General features: G+C 56.4%; 1 protein-coding gene across 1 annotated transcript; it reads right to left on the reverse strand.

Moving 5' to 3' along the window:
- Window positions 1-1,300: 1,300 nt before the first annotated feature.
- On the reverse strand, window positions 1,301-16,141 carry KCNN1 (potassium calcium-activated channel subfamily N member 1; the record flags this gene model as incomplete). The annotated part of the gene is made up of 8 exons (XM_083880192.1): window positions 1,301-1,558; window positions 2,927-2,996; window positions 4,722-4,849; window positions 5,848-5,958; window positions 7,609-7,750; window positions 12,432-12,850; window positions 15,551-15,646; window positions 15,749-16,141. The coding sequence occupies 8 exons, from the start codon at window positions 16,139-16,141 to the stop codon at window positions 1,301-1,303; spliced, it is 1,617 nt and encodes a 538-aa protein (XP_083736318.1).
- Between the last annotated feature and the right edge of the window lie 609 nt (window positions 16,142-16,750).

Consider the following 16,750-nt stretch of genomic DNA (forward strand, 5'->3'; position numbering starts at 1 on the left):
GACACCAAGGGGTCATTTACCTTCCCCTGAACCCCAAAACTGCGGCCATGGGGATGGGGGGGCACAAAGGGGTCTGTGACACCCCAAAATCACCCTCAAGGGGTGTGGGGGGACACAAAGGGGTCATTGAACCCCCCTGAACCCCAAAAACTCTGTCCCGGGGTCTGGGGGGACCTGGGGGTGTCCCCAATTCTCCCCCCCCCCCCTTTATTCTGCACAGCCCAAAACGGTTTGGGTGTCCCCAAAGGTTCCTCACCCCAATTTCCACAGTCCAAAGGGGTGAGAGGTGACACAAGGTGACACAGGGTGTCCCCAGCACCCCTCACCCCATTATCCACAGTCCAGAGGGGTGAGAGGGTGACACAAGGTGACCCTTGGGTGTCCCCAGCACCCCTCAGCCACTATCGGAGGTGACACAGGGTGACCCTTGGGTGTCCCCATGACCCTCTCACCCCATTATCCACAGTCCAAAGGGTGAGAGGTGACAGAGGGCGACCCTTGGGTGTCCCCACGACCCCTCACCCCAATTTCCGCAGTCCAAAGAGGTGAGAGTGGGACAGAGGGTGACACAAGGGTGTCCCCAGCAACCCTCAGCCGCTCTCTGAGGTGATAAAAAATGACACAGGGGTGTCCCCTGGGTGTCCCCACCATCCTCTCACCCCATCACCCACAGTCCAGAGGGGTGAGAGGTGACAGAGGGTGACCCGTGGGTGCCTCCACGACCCCTCAGCCGCTCTCAGAGGTGACAAAAGGTGACACACGGTGACACTCCCCGTGCTCAGCTGCTCTCAGAGGTGACACATGGTGACCCGTGAGTGTCCCCAGCACACCTCAGCCACTCTCAGAGGTGACACAAGGTGACCCGTGGGTGCTCCCACGACACCCCTACCCCATAATTCACAGTCCAGAGGGGTGGGGGGGTGACAGAGGGCGACCTGTGGGTGTCCCCACGACCCCCTCACCCCATCACCCACAGTCCAAAGGGTGAGAGGTGACACACGGTGACCCTTGGGTGTCTCCACGACCCCTCAGCCGCTCTCCGAGGTGACACAAGGTGACCCTTGGGTGTCCCCACGACCCCTCAGCCGCTGTCCGAGGTGACACAAGGTGACCCTTGGGTGTCCCCACGACCCCTCAGCCGCTCTCCGAGGTGACACAAGGTGACCCTTGGGTGTCCCCACGACCCCTCAGCCGCTGTCCGAGGTGACACACGGTGACCCTTGGGTGTCCCCACGACCCCTCAGCCGCTCTCCGAGGTGACAGAAGGGGACAAGAGGGTGACAGAGGGTGACACCCCCGCTCAGCCGCTGTCCGGGGCGGGCCGGGGGCTGCCCGGGGGGTCCCGGCGGGGGGTACAGGGGGCTGTGGCGGGGCAGAGCCGCGGCCCGCGGGGCCCGGGGGGCTCCTGCTGGCCCAGGGCCTGAGTGACCAGCGCGGGCAGCGCCAGCAGGGTCAGCCCCAGCGCCTCCAGCTTCCCCTCCAGAGCCCCCAGGCGCTTCTCCAGCTCCTCGTGCCGCTCCTGCAGCTCCGACACCATGTCGTACATCACCGTCTGCGTCTGCGGGGCGGGAGCAGGGGGTGAGCACGTCAGAATGGGTTTGAACCCGTTAGAAGGGGTTTGACCCCATTACAACAGGTTTGACCACATTAGAAGGGGAAAGACCCCATCAGAAGGGGAAAGACCCCGTTGGAACAGGTTTGAGCCCATTAGAAGGGGGTTGACCCCACCAGAAGGAGTTTGACCCCATTAGAAAGGGTTTGGCCCCATAAGAAAGGGTTTTGACCTCATTGGAAGGGGTTTGAGCCCATTAGAAGGGGAAAGACCCTGTTAGAACAGGTTTGGCCCCATTAGAAAGGGTTTGATCCCATTAGAAGGGGTTTGAGCCCATTAGAAGGGGTTTGAGCCCATTAAATCAGGTTTGACCCCATTAGAAAGGGTTTGAGCCCATTCAAAAGGGTTTAACCCCGTTAGAAAGGGTCTGATCCCACCAGAAGGGGTTTGACACCATTAGAAAAGGTTTGGCCCCATTAGAAAGGGTCTGACCCCAATAGAAGAGGAAAGACCCTATTAGAACAGATTTGACCCCATTAGAAAGGGTTTGAGCCCATTAGAACAGGTTTGAGCCTATTCACAAGGGTCTGACCTCATTAGAAAGGGTTTGTGCCCATTAAAAGGGGTCTGACCCCATTAGAAGGGGTGTGACCCCATTAGAAAGGGTTTGAGCCCATTAGAACGGGTTTGATCCCATTAGAAGGTGTCTGACCCCATTAGAAGGAGTGTGACCCCATTAGAAGGGGTTTGAGCCCATCAGAAGGGGTTGGACCCCATTAGAAAGGGTTTGACCCCATTAGAACGAGTTTGATCACATTAAAAGGGGTCTGACCCCTTTAGAAGGGGTGTGACCCCATTAGAAAGGGTTTAACCCCATTAGAACAGGTTTGACCCCCATTAAAACAGGTTTGACCATATTCGAAAGGGTCTGAGCCCATCAGAAGGGGTTTGTGCCCATTCAAAAGGGTCTGACCCCATAAGAAGGGGTTTGACCACATTAGAAAGGGTTTGACCCCATTAGAAAGAGTTTGACCCCATTAGAATGGGTTTGATCCCGTTAGAAAGGGAAAGACCCCGTTCAAACAGGTCTGACCCCTTTAGAAGGGGTTTGAGCCCCTTAGAAGGGGTTTGACTGTATTAGAACAGGTCTGACCCCATGAGAACAGGTTTAACCCCATAAGAAGGGGTCTGACCCCATTAGAACCTGTCTGACCCCATTAGAACAGGTCTGACCCCATTAGAACCTGTCTGACCCCATTAGAACAGGTCTGACCCCATTAGAATGGGTCTGAGCCCTTCAGAAGGGGTTTAACCCCATAAGAAGGGGTCTGACCCCATAGAAATGGTCTGTGGGGTCTCCGGGGTGGGGCTCACCTTGGCCAGGTCCACCAAGGTGTTGGCCTGGTCGTTGAGTTTGCGCTGCTCCATCTTCACACTCCTCAGCCTGCGGGGACACGGGGGGGTTGGGGACACTCCTGGGAGCGCTGTCACCTCTGTCACCCCCCTCAGTGAGCACTGTCACCTCTGTCACCCCCCTGAACCCCCAAACCCGCCCATGCAGCCCCAAACCCCCAAAACGTGCAGCCCCTCCCGGCAAGCGCAGCCCCCTGACCCCAAACCCACAGTCCCAGCGGGGTTTGGGGTGTCCCCCCACCCCAAAATCCAGCTCGGAGCCCATGCAAAGCTTTGGGGACAGGTGGGGTCAGGGAGGGGGACACACTTACTTCTGAGCTCTGCGGGGACGGGGCGGAACAGAGACAGAACAAAGGGTTAATTCCGAGGGGACGCGGAGCAGCGTCACCGCCCCCGCCCCGAGCGACCCCAAAAACCGCCCCAGAGTGAGCCCACCCCCCTCACAGCACACAGCCCACCCCAAAAATGGCCCCGGTGACCCCACAGGGGTGACGGTCACATCCCAAGGGCTGGGACAGGAACAGGGACAGGGATGGGGACAGGGACAGGGGACAGGAGAGGGGACAGGGACAAGGGACAGGGACAGGGGACAGGGACAGGAGAGGGGACAGGGATTGAACAGGAGAGGGACAGGGGACAGGAGCAGGGGACAGGGATGGGACAGAGGATAGGGACAGGAGAGGGGACGGGGACAGGGATGAGGATAGGGATGGGACAGGAGAGGGACAGGGACAGGGACAGGGGACAGGGATTGGGACAGAGATGGGGACAGGGACAGGAGAGGGTCCCACAGGGACAGCTGTGGTGGGGGACAAGGAATGGCAGAAGGGGACAGGGATGGAATAGGAGATGGGGACAGCAGATGGAGGACAAGGACAGGGGAGCAGGACAGTGGGAATGAGGGGCAGGGGACAAGGAATGGGGACAAGAATGGGATGGAGGACAAGAACGGGATGGGGACAATGGGGTTGGGGACAGTGGATGGAGGACAAGGACAGGGGACAAGGACAGGAGACAAGAATGAGACAGAGGACAAGGACAGGGGATGGAAACAGGGGACAAGAATGGGGACAAGGATGGGACAAGAACGGGATAGAGGACAAGGAGAGGGGACAAGAACAGGAGACAAGAATGAGACAGGACAAGGACACGGGATGGAAACAGGGGACAAGAATGGGGACAAGAATGGGGACAAGGACAGGGGACAAGGACAGGGGACAAGAATGAGACAGGACAAGGACACGGGATGGAAATAGGGGATAAGAATGGGGACAAGAATGGGGACAAGGACAAGGGACAGAAGTGGGATAAGAATGGGGACAAGAACAGGGGACAAGGACGGGGGATGGAAATGGGACAAGAATGAGGTCAGGAAAAGGGTCAAGAGTGAGGACAAGGACAAGGGACAAGAATGGAGACAAGGACAGGGACAAGAATGAGGACAAGAACAAGAAACAAGAACAGGGGACAAGGACGAGGACAAGGACAGGGGACAATAATGGGGACAAGAACAAGGGACAAGAATGGGGACAAGGACAGGGGACAAGAATGAGACAGGGGACAAGAACAAGGGACAAGAAGAGGGGACAAGAACACACACCAACACCAAGCAACGAGCCCAGCACAGACACGCCCCAGGAGGGTGACAAAGGCCACCCTGTCCCCCCCCCGGGAGGGGACAGCAGGCGCCGTGGGGACAGGGGTGGCCGTGGGGACAGGGGTGGCCGTAGGAAGCAGGAAAAGCGGTGGCACTTACTGATGGATGGCTTGGAGGAACTTACGCTGGTGGGTCCGAACTTTGGCGTGGTCGATCTTCTTCACCAGCTTGGTGTGTTTGTAGATGAGCCACGTTTCCCTGAGCACGTTGGCAGCGGCGTTCTTCACCTGGGGACAGCCAGATCCAGGGAATTTCCATTGGAATTGGATTTTTCCCAAAAATTAGGGGGATTTTTCAAATTTTTTATGGGGTTTTCTCAGTTTTTCCCCCAGTTTTGATGACTTTTTTCCCGATTTTAACCCGATTTTTGATGGTTTTATTGGAATTAAATATTATATTGGGTTTTATTTAATTACATATTATAATTATAATGGGGTTTAATGGCATTTTCCCAAATTTTAATGTGGTTTTTTTTCCCAGTTTTAATGGGATTTTTCCAGGTTTTTAGGGATAACCTTTTCAAAGCCTCACCCGCTCGGTGAGCTGCGTGTCCATCATGAAGTTGTGGACGTGTTTCTTGGCTTTGGTCAGCTCCAGCTTCCTGGCCACCACGGCCACCACCCTCTTTAATGGGTTTTTTCCCAGATTTAACGGGATTTTCCCCAGTTTTTGAGGTTTTCCCTGTTTTAATGGGGGTTTTCCCAGTTTTAATGGGTTTTAATTGGGTTTTTCACAGTTTTTGGTGTTCTCCCAGTTTCAATGGGGTTTTTCCCAATTATAATGGGGTTGGTTTTTTTTTTTTTCAGTTTTAATGCATTTTTTCCCAGTTTTAATGGGATTTCTCCCATTTTTTTGGGATAATTTTTTAAGGTCTCACCCGCTTGGTGAGCTGCGTGTCCATCATGAAGTTGTGGACGTGTTTCTTGGCTTTGGTCAGCTCCAGCTTCCTGGCCACCACGGCCACCACCCTCTTTAATGGGTTTTTTCCCAGATTTAACGGGATTTTCCCCAGTTTTTGAGGTTTTCCCTGTTTTAATGGGGGTTTTCCCAGTTTTAATGGGTTTTAATTGGGTTTTTCACAGTTTTTGGTGTTCTCCCAGTTTCAATGGGGTTTTTCCCAATTATAATGGGGTTGTTTTTTTTTTTTTTTTCAGTTTTAATGCATTTTTTCCCAGTTTTAATGGGATTTCTCCCATTTTTTTGGGATAATTTTTTAAGGTCTCACCCGCTTGGTGAGCTGCGTGTCCATCATGAAGTTGTGGACGTGTTTCTCGGCTTTGGTCAGCTCCAGCTTCCTGGCCACCACGGCCACCACCAGGGCAGTGCAGCCAGCGCCCTGCGGGGACAGCGGGGACAGCTTGGGGACAGCCTGGGGACAGTGGGGACAGCCTGGGGACAGCTTGGGGACAGTGGGGACAGCCTGAGGATAGTGGGGACAGCCTGGGGACAGCCTGGGGACAGCCTGGGGACAGTGGGGACAGCTTGGGGACAGTGGGGACAGCCTGGGGACAGTGGGGACAGGGGGGACAGCCTGGGGACAGCCTGGGGACAGCCTGGGGACAGCTTGGGGACAGCTTGGGGACAGCCTGGGGACAGCTTGGGGACAGTGGGGACAGGGGGGACAGCCTGGGGACAGCCTGGGGACAGCCTGGGGACAGTGGGGACAGCCTGAGGATAGTGGGGACAGCCTGGGGACAGCCTGGGGACAGCCTGGGGACAGTGGGGACAGTGGGGACAGCCTGGGGACAGCCTGGGGACAGCCTGGGGACAGCCTGGGGACAGTGGGGACAGCCTGGGGACAGCCTGGGGACAGTGGGGACAGCGGGGACAGCAGGGACACTGGGGACAGCGGGGACAGCTTGGGGACAGCCTGGGGACAGCCTGGGGACAGTGGGGACAGCCTGGGGACAGCCTGGGGACAGCGGGGACAGCCTGAGGACAGCTCGGGGTCCAGGCTTTAATTCGCATTTTTGATAAATTTGGATTAACAAACAAACAAACAAACAAACAACAAAAAAAAGCCCAGGCAGGAATCTGCAGGAGGGGATAAAATTCAGGGGTGCAAACACCAGCCCTGCCAAAGGAAGGGATCTGGGGACAGTGGCCGTGTCCTCGTGCTGGTGTCCCCATGCCAATGTCCCCACACCAGTGTCCCCACACCAGTGTCCCTGCACTGATGTCCCCACACGTTGTCCCCTCAGCAATGTCCCCACGTGGATGTCTCCACCCCGGTATCCCCAAACTGGTGTCCCCATGCCAATGTCCCCACACCAAAGTCCCTGTGCTGATGTCCCCACACAATGTCCCCACACCAATGTCCCCACATTGGTGTCCCTGTGCTGATGTCCCCACACTGATGTCCCCTCAGCAATGTCCCCATGCCAGTGTCCCTGTGCCAATGTCCCCACACCGATGTCCTCACCCCAGTGTCCTCAACTGATGACCCCACATCAATGACCCGACACCAATGTCCCCTCTCCAATGTCCCTGCACTGATGTCCCCATACTGGTGTCCCCACACTGATGTCCTCATTCCAGTCTCCCCACCCCAATGTCCCCACCCTGGTGTCCCCACATTGGTGTCCCCATGCTGATGTCCCCATGCCAAAATCCCTGTGCTGATGTCCTCACCCTGATGTCCCCTCACCAATGTTCCCACGTGGTGTCCCCACCCCAATGTCCCCACACCAGTGTCCCCACCCCAATGTCCCCTCACCAATGTCCCCACCCCGTGTCCCCACCTGTGTCCCTACATCGAGGTCCCCACACCAGTGTCCCCACACGGTGTCCCCACCCCAGTGTCCCCATCCCGTGTCCCCACCCCGTGTCCCCACCTCGGTGTCCCCACACTGACCATGATGCCGGTGAGCAGGCACACGCCCTTGCCGCAGTAGGTGTGTGGCACCATGTCCCCACACCAGTGTCCCCACGCGGTGTCCCCACCCCAGTGTCCCCACCCCGTGTCCCCACCCGTGTCCCCTCTCACCATGATGCCGGTGAGCAGGCACACGCCCTTGCCGCAGTAGGTGTGTGGCACCATGTCCCCGTAGCCGATGGACAGGAAGGTGATGGAGATCAGCCACATGGCCCCCAAAAAGTTGCTGGTCACCTCCTGCTTGTCGTGGTACCTGCGCGGGGCGGTGGCACCTGTGTCACCTGTGTCACTGGTGTCACCGATGTCACCACATCGCTGAATTCCCTCCCCTTTTTGTGCCCCTCATGGTGGGTTTGGGGAGTTGTCCCCAAGATGGAGTTGGGGACACCATGGGGATGTCCCATGGCCAGGTTGTGTCCTGTCAGGAATGGGGTTGGGGACAGGCAGGGAGGTGGCACAGCTGTCCCCAATAGCTCAGGACACCAATGTCACCACAGTCATTGAATTCCCTCCTGTTTTGTGCCCCTCATGGTGGGTTTGGGGTGCTGTCCCCAAGATGGAGTTGGGGACACCATGGGGACGTCCCATGGCCACTCTGTGTCCCCTCAGAATTGGGGTTGGGGGACAATGAGGGGACAGGCAGGGAGGTGGCATTGCTGTCCCCAAATGTGCAGGACACCGATGTCACCACGGTCATTGAATCCCCCCATCACGGTGGATTTGGGGTGTTGTCCCCAGGATGGAGTTGGGGACACCATGGGGATGTCCCATGGCCAGGCTGAGTCCCCTCAGGAATGGGACTGGGTGACAATGAGGGGACAGGCAGGGAGGTGGCACCGCTGTCCCCAAAAGCTCAGGACACCAATGTCACCACAGTAATTGAATCCCTGCCATTGTGGTGCCACCATGGCTTTGGGGCAAGATGGAACTGGGGACACCATGGGGACATTCCGTGGTCAGGCTGAGTCCCCTTAGGAACTGGGCTGGGGACAGGCAGGGAGGTGGCAGTGCTGTCCCCAATAGCACAGGACACCGATGTCACCACAGTCATTGAATCCCCCCCATCACAGTGACACCGTGGATTTGGGGCATTGTCCCCAAGATGGAATTGGGGACACCATGGGGATGTCCCATGGCCAGGCTGTGTCCCGCTGGGACAATGAGGGGACAGGCAGGGAGGTGGCACTGCTGTCCCCAGTAGCACAGGACACCGATGTCACCACAGTCATTGAATCCCCCCCACCCTTCATGGGTGCCACCATGGATTTGGAGCATTGTCCCCAAGATGGAACCGGGGACATCCCATGGCCAGGCTGTGTCCCCTCAGGAGTGAGGTTGGGGGACAATGAGGGGACAGGCACAGAGGTGGCATTGCTGTCCCCAAATGTGCAAGACAACGATGTCACCACAGTCATTGAATCCCCCCCATCATGGTGGATTTGGGGTGTTGTCCCCAAGATGGAGCTGGGGACACCATGGGGATGTCCCATGGCTGGACAGTGTCCCATTGGGAATGAGGTTGGGGACAGGCAGGGAGGTGGCTTGGTTTTGGTGTCCCCAAAACACAGGACACCGATGTCACCATGGTCATTGAATCCCCCCCATCATGGTGGATTTGGGGCTTTGTCCCCAAGATGGAATTGGGGACACCATGGGGACGTCCCACAGCTGGCCTGTGCCCCCTGGGACAATGAGGGGACAGGCACAGAGGTGTCACCGAGGTCCCCAAAAGGGCAGGACACCGATGTCACCGTGCACTCTCAAAGGCCACCGCGGGTGACACCGGAAGAGCACCAGGGGACACTGTGACATTCCCATGTCACAAACACGGCGGTGCCACCACCCCCCTGTCCCCGAGGGTGGGGACAAACCCGGCCGGGGACACGGAGCAGCCGCCAAGCCGGGCAGGGGACGGGGACATGCGGGGAATGGGATTGGGAAATGGGACAAGGGAAATGGGGTGGGGAAAAGGGGATTGGGGAAATGGGACTGGGACAATGGAAATGGGATTGGGACAAGGGAAATGGGATTGGGAATGGGAAATGGGATTGGGAAAAGGGGAAATGGGATTGGGAATGGGAAATGGGATTGGGAAAAGGGGAAATGGGATTGGGAAAGGGGCATGGGATGAGAAAAGGGGAAAATGGGGTGGGAAAAGGAAATGGGATTGAGAAAGGGAAATGGGATTGGGAAAAGTGGAAACGGGGTGGGGAAAGGGGAATGGGACTGGGACAAAGGGAAAATTGGATTAAGAAAGGGAAATTTGGGGTCAAAAAAGGGGAAATGGGATTAGGAAAGGGAAATGAGGTGGGGACAAGGGGAAGTGGGATGGGAAAAGGAAAATTAGATTGGGAAAAGGGGAAAGTGGGATTGAGAAAGGAGAAATGGGACTGGGACAAAGGGAAAATGGGGTCAGAAAAGGGAAAATGGGGTCAGGAAAGGGGAAATGGGATGGGAAAAGGGAAAATCGGATTGGAAAAGGGAAATGGGGTGGGAAAAGGAGACACGGGAACCAGCCGGGGCGGGGGGTGTGGGATCTCAAGCTCAGGAATTTAGGATTGCTGCTTCCCCGCCCGCTTTGGGCTTGGAACCTCACCCGGCACGAAGGGACAGCCCGGGGACAGCCCAGGGGGCAGCGGGGAGGTGACAGCGCGGTGACAATTCCCGGGAACCCAAAACGTGCGGGGCCAGGAGAGGGAAACACGAAAAAAAAAAAAAATAAAAAAAAACCCCCTTTGGAGACTCCCAGCTCCTCGTGGGAAAAGCCACCGCGGAATTCCCCGAGCCGTGGGGACACAGGGGACACACTGGGGACACTGGGGACATTGGGGAGGGGACAGGAAGCAGCTGCTGAGGTTCCAAGGGGAAAAGGGCTCCCAGCCCCTTCCCGTGTCCCCCTCCCCCCGCCTGCAGCTAATCCTAAATTCTGGGGAATTGTTTTGGGGGGAGCAGAAGCCTGGGGGGGGCGAGGGACGGTCCCTGAGGTCACTCAGGACGGTCCCTGCGGTCACTCACAGTTTGTCCCTGCAAGCAGCAGAGCGGGCAGGGAGGGAAAACAACAGCGGTTAATGCGCGACCCCCGCGCCGGGCTGGGGGACTCTGGGGCAGCGGGGCGGGGACACGGCGGGGACATCCCGGGGACTCCCTGGGGACATCCCGGGGACTCCCTGGGGACATCCCGGGGACCCCTGGGGACATCCCGGGGACTCCCTGGGGACATCCCGGGAACCCCTGGGGACATCCCGGGGGCATCCCAGGGACCCTTGGGGACATCCTGGGGACCCTTGGGGACATCCCAGGGACATCCCGGGAACCCTCAGGGACATCCCAGGAACCCTTGGGGACATCCCAGGGACCCTCAGGGACATCCCAGGGACCCCCTGGGGACATCCCGGGAACCCCTTGGGGACATCCTGGGCACCCTTGGGGACATCCTGGGCACCCTTTGGGGACATCCTGGGAACCCCTTGGGGACATCCTGGGAACCCTCGGGGACATCCTGGGCACCCTTTGGGGACATCCTGGGCACCCTTGGGGACATCCTGGGCACCCTTGGGGACATCCTGGGCACCCTTTGGGGACATCCTGGGCACCCTTGGGGACATCCTGGGCACCCTTGGGGACATCCTGGGCACCCTTGGGGACATCCTGGGCACCCTTTGGGGACATCCTGGGCACCCTTGGGGACATCCTGGGCACCCTTGGGGACATCCCGGGAACCCCTTGGGGACATCCTGGGAACCCTCGGGGACACCCTGGGAACCCCTTAGGGACATCCCAGGGACCCTCAGGGACATCCTGGGGACATCCTGGGGAGCAGCTGAGGACCTCTCTGTGGGACCTCCAATTTTGGGACCCCAAATCTTTGGTCCCCTCGACACCTCCAGCTCTTCTGTCCCCACTGTGAGACCCCCAATTTCTTCTCTCCTCTTTGTGACCCCCAATCCTTGTCCCCTCTCTGGGACACCCAGATCCTCAGACCCCTCTGTGGGACCCCCAGTTTTGGCCTCTTTGACACCTCCAGCTCTTCCCACTCCTCTGTGGGACCCCCAGTTTTTGTCCCCTCTGACATCAACCACCACCTCCTCAGACCCCTCTGTGTGACCCCAAATCTTTGATCCCCTTGGCACTTCCATCCCTTTGGACCCCTCTGTGGGACCCCCACTGTCTCAGATTCCTCTGTGGGACCCCAAAACTTTGCTCCCCACTGCAGGACTCCAAATCTTTGGTCCCCTTGACACCTCCACCTCTTCAGACCCCTCTTCAGCCCAAATCTCTTCTCTCCTCTTTGTGACCCCCAATCCTTGTCCCCTCTGTGGGACCCCCAGCTCCTGAGACCCCTCTGTGGGACCCCAAATCTTTGGTCCCCTCAACATTTCCAGCTTGTCAGACCCCTCTGTGGGACCCCAAATCCTCATCTCCTCCATGTCCCACCTCCTGCCACCTCCTCAGACCCCTCTGTGACCCCAAATCTTTGATCCCCGTGGCACCTCCACCTCTTCAGACCCCTCTGTGAGACCCCCATCTCCTCAGACCCCTCTTTGGGACCCCAAATCCTCATCCCCTCCATGTGACAGCACCCTGTCACCACTGCCTCCTCAGACCCCTCTGTGACCCCAAATCTTTGATCCCCGTGGCACCTCCACCTCTTCAGACCCCTCTTTGCATCCCCAAATCCTCCTCCCCTCCGTGTCCCATCTCCTGCCACCTCCTCAGACCCCTCTGTGACCCCAAATCTTTGACCCCCTTGGCACCTCCACCTCTTCAGACCCCTCTGTGAGACCCCCACCTCCTCAGACCCCTCTTTGGGACCCCAAATCTTTGATCACTGTGGCACCTCCACCTCTTCAGACCCCTCTGTGAGACCCCCACCTCTTCAGACCCCTCTTTGTGCCCCCAAATCCTCCTCCCCACCCTCACTCCGGCCCCCTCACCTCTCGCAGACGCGCACGGTCCAGGCGGCGATGATCCAGGAGGAGATGCTGAACACCAGCAGCACGGTGCCGGGGCAGATGGTCATCAGGGTCTTCATGACAAAGCGGGTGTTGAAGTTGATCTTGTTGAGGGCTCCGATGCTGCGGGACGAGGCGTCGGTGAAGAGTTTGCTGTGCAGCAGCATGACCCGGCCGATCAGGTAGAGCCGCAGGAACATGGGGATGGACAGGATGACGTCCACGTCGGCGTCGGCCACCGAGGCGGCGTAGGTGAAGGCCAGGCGGGCGGTCCAGGTGAACAGGTACTGCCCGGGGATGGGGTGGATGGCGCACACCACCAGCTCCAGCGAGATGAAGAAGATGCGCTCGTAGGTCATGGCGATGCGCCAGTCGTCCGCGCCGTTGTCCACCATGAACAGCTGGGGACGGGGGGACACGGGTGGTGGCACCAGTGAGGTCAGGGGACAGGGTGGTGACACCAGAGAGGTGAGGGGACATGGGTGGTGGCATCAATGAGATGGAGGGACAGGGTGGTGACACACATGGTGAGGGGACACGGGTGGTGACACCAGAGAGGTGAGGGGACAGAGCGGTGACACACATGGTGAAGGGACAGGGTGGTGGCACCAGTGAGGTCAGGGGACACGGGTGGTGGCACCAGTGAGGTGAGGGGACAGGGTGGTGGCACCAGAGAAGTGGGGGGACAGGGTGGTGACACACATGGTGAGGGGACAGGGTGGTGACACCAGAGAGGTCAGGGGACAGGGTGGTGACACACACAACAATGTGAAAGGATGGTGACACCCCCAGAGAGGTGACACACTGGTCACATACAGAGAGGAGAAAGGATGGTGACACACAGAGAGGTGACAGGATGGTGACACCCCCAGTGAGGTGACAGGGTGGTGACACTCCCCACGAGGTCACGGGGTGGTGGCAACCATGGTGAGGTGACAGGATGGTAACACACAACAATGTGAAAGGATGGTGACATCCCCAGCGAGGTGACAAGATGGTGACAACCCTAGCGAGGTGAATGGATGGTGACATACCCAGTGAGGTGACAGGGTGGTGACACACCCAGTGAGGTGACACGGTGGTGACACACACAATGTGAAAGGACAGTAACACACACAGTGATGGGACAGCATGGTGACACCCCAACGGTGATGCCCCCCATGAGGTGACAGGGTGGTGACACCCCCCACGAGGTGACAGGATGGTGCTGCCCCAATGGTGATGACCCCAGCGAGGTGACAGGATGGTGACACAGCCAGAGAGGTGACAGCACGGTGACACCCCAACGGTGATGCCCCCCATGAGGTGGGTGACAGGGTGGTGATGTCCCAATGGTGACGCCCCCAGCGAGGTGACAAGATGGTGACAAACCCAGTGAAGTGACAGGATGGTGACACCCCCAGCGAGGTGACAGGATGGTGACACACCCCAAAGAGGTGACAGGATGGTGACAACCCCAGGAAAGTGAAAGGATGGTGACACCTCACCCAGTGAGGCGACAGAATGGTGACACCTCAATGGTGACACCCCCAGCGAGGTGACAGGATGGTGACACAGCCAGCAAGGTGAAAGGATGGTGACACCACTCATGATGTGACAATCTGGTCACACACAGAGAGGTGACAGGATGGTGACATCCCCAGCAAAGTGACAAGATGGTGATACCCCCAGTGAGGTGACAGGATGGTGACACTCCAATGGTGACATCCCCAGCAAAGTGACAGGATGGTGACACACATCAAAAGCTAAGATGTGCAAATCGTGATATTCGTAACCTGGGGACCTCAGAAAAATTGGAAAAAAATTGAAATTTTGGGGGTTTTTTGGGGGTCTTTTTTTTTTTTTTGGGGGGGGGGGGTTGTTATTGTTTTTGTTATTTAAATTTTGTTATTGAAATTTTTTGGGTTTTTTCTTATAATTTTTGGGGGATTTTTTTTTTTTTTTTTTTTTTGTTATTTAAATTTTGTCATTGAAACCTAACTCATTATTTAGAGAGTTTTCTTCAATATTGTTCTACCCCTTTCAGACTGGTTCAGAGAGTGAAGAGGAGGAAAGAAGAACAAATAATTTATTTTCAGAAACGTCCCTGACTCCTCCTCATTCTGCCCCTGGACTGTGTCTGTCTGCAGCACGGACAGACAGAGGGACAGAGATCTCTTTACTTTTATTCAGTTTTTAGCTGGATGAGGCACAAAAGTTCCCAGGATTGTTTTATTTTCCTTTTTTTGGGACTGTTTAACCCTGTCCTGGACTGAAAAACCCAGAAAAACACTCGGATCTCACACCTGTGACCCACCAGGGCCAGGACAGCATTTCCAGCACTGGAGGGACTGATAAGAGACTGATAAGAGATTGATAAGAGACTGAGCTACACTCACAGCAAGGACTTTATGAATTTTGCCATCTCTCTTCAGAACAAGAGGTTTTATTGTTTCATATTATTAATTTTTTACGTTTGTGGGCACTTTGTTTGTTATAATTTAATATTATATATATATAATATTATACATATTCTATATATATATTATATGTATAAATATAATATATATATTTATATATAAGATACATTTTATATTATATATCTAGAATACACAACAGTTTTATAATATATATAATATATTTATATATAGTATATATACTTTATATATACTTTATATCTAATAGATATATAAAATATATATACTTTATATATTATATTATATTATATTATATTATATTATATTATATTATATTATATTATACGATATTATACTATATTATATTATACTATAATATACTATACTATAGTATACTATAATATACTATATTATAGTATAATATCTTGTATATATCTTGTATATATAATATATGTATTGTATATATATGTATATGTATTATATATAATATACAATATTATAGTATAATATTGTATATTATACATATATTTACCTATATATAAAATATATAAATATAAATATATATATATAAATAAAAAGTTTTTCCCACTTTTTCTCTAAGGAGATTTTTTTTCCCAGACCAATTTGAGGACGGACCATTTGGGTTTGGAACGAGGTGACCCCCCATGGGGATTTTTCCCCCCAAATCCCCCCCAAGCCCCTCACCTGTATCTCCCTGGCGTGGTACATGACGATGAGCCCCAGCAGGATGAGCGTGGAGAGGCTGATAAGGCATTTCAGGGCGAAGGAATAGGACGATTCCTGCGAGGAGGAGGAGGGGGAAGGCACGGGGGGGGAGGGAGAGGCGCCGTGAGCCCGGCCGGACCCCGGAGCCCCCCACCCCTCTGCGGGCAGCCCCCCGACCTTGGTGTAGACCCCCCAGGAGAGCTCTGTCTCGGTGACCATCACCACGATGCCGAACATGCCGAAGATGAGCGCGTAGTCGCTCAGCCTCTTGCGCTTCTCGAAGAGCGCCCGGCGGTGGCCCAGCTTGTAGCCGATGTTCTGGTTCCTCCGCGCCCCCCGGGGCCGTTCCTCCTCCTCCTCCGCCTCCTCCTCATCCTCCGAGCGGCCCGGCTCGCTCCTGCCGGGATGCTCCGGGCGCGACACCACCACCACCCTGGGGCCGGGCCCGGGGCTGGGCGGGCAGCGCCGCAGCGGTTGTGTTTCCCCGGCCGGGGCTGCAGGGGGGCGGCAGGAGGAGTTGGGGGCTCCCCGGGGCCGTGTCACCCCCCCATTGTAGCGACAGCTGCTCATGGCTCTGCTGGGGACAGCGCCGGGAGATCCCGCATGGCTCAGCGCGGCGGGGACCTGGGGACACAGCGGGGACACGGTGGGTGGCTCTGAGGACACGGGGACACACGGTGGGTGGCTCTGGGGGATGTGGGGGCACACGGTGGGTGGCTCTGGGGACACGGGGACACACGGTGGGTGGCTCTGGGGGATGTGGGGACACACAGTGGGTGGCTCTGGGGACACGGGGACACACGGTGGGTGGCTCTGGGGGATGTGGGGGCACACGGTGGGTGGCTCTGGGGACACGGGGACACACGGTGGGTGGCTCTGGGGGATGTGGGGGCACACGGTGGGTGGCTCTGGGGACATGGGGAGGGGACACACGGTGGGTGGCTCTGGGGGGACATGGGGACACCGGGGAGACGCGATGCTGAGCGGGGTCAGGGGGTGAGTCCCGGAGAGGTGGTGGGGGACTTGATGGCCGTGGGGACGTGTCGTGTCCATGGGGAGACACGTTGTGACCACAGGGACATGTCCTGCTCATGAGGGACATGTCCTGCCCATGGGGGGACACACCGTGACCACAGGGGATGTGTCCTCCACATGGGGACAAGTCCTGCCCCACAAGGG

The sequence above is a fragment of the Zosterops lateralis genome (genome assembly GCF_965231275.1).
Source record: "Zosterops lateralis genome assembly, chromosome: 29".
Taxonomy (NCBI): domain Eukaryota; kingdom Metazoa; phylum Chordata; class Aves; order Passeriformes; family Zosteropidae; genus Zosterops; species Zosterops lateralis.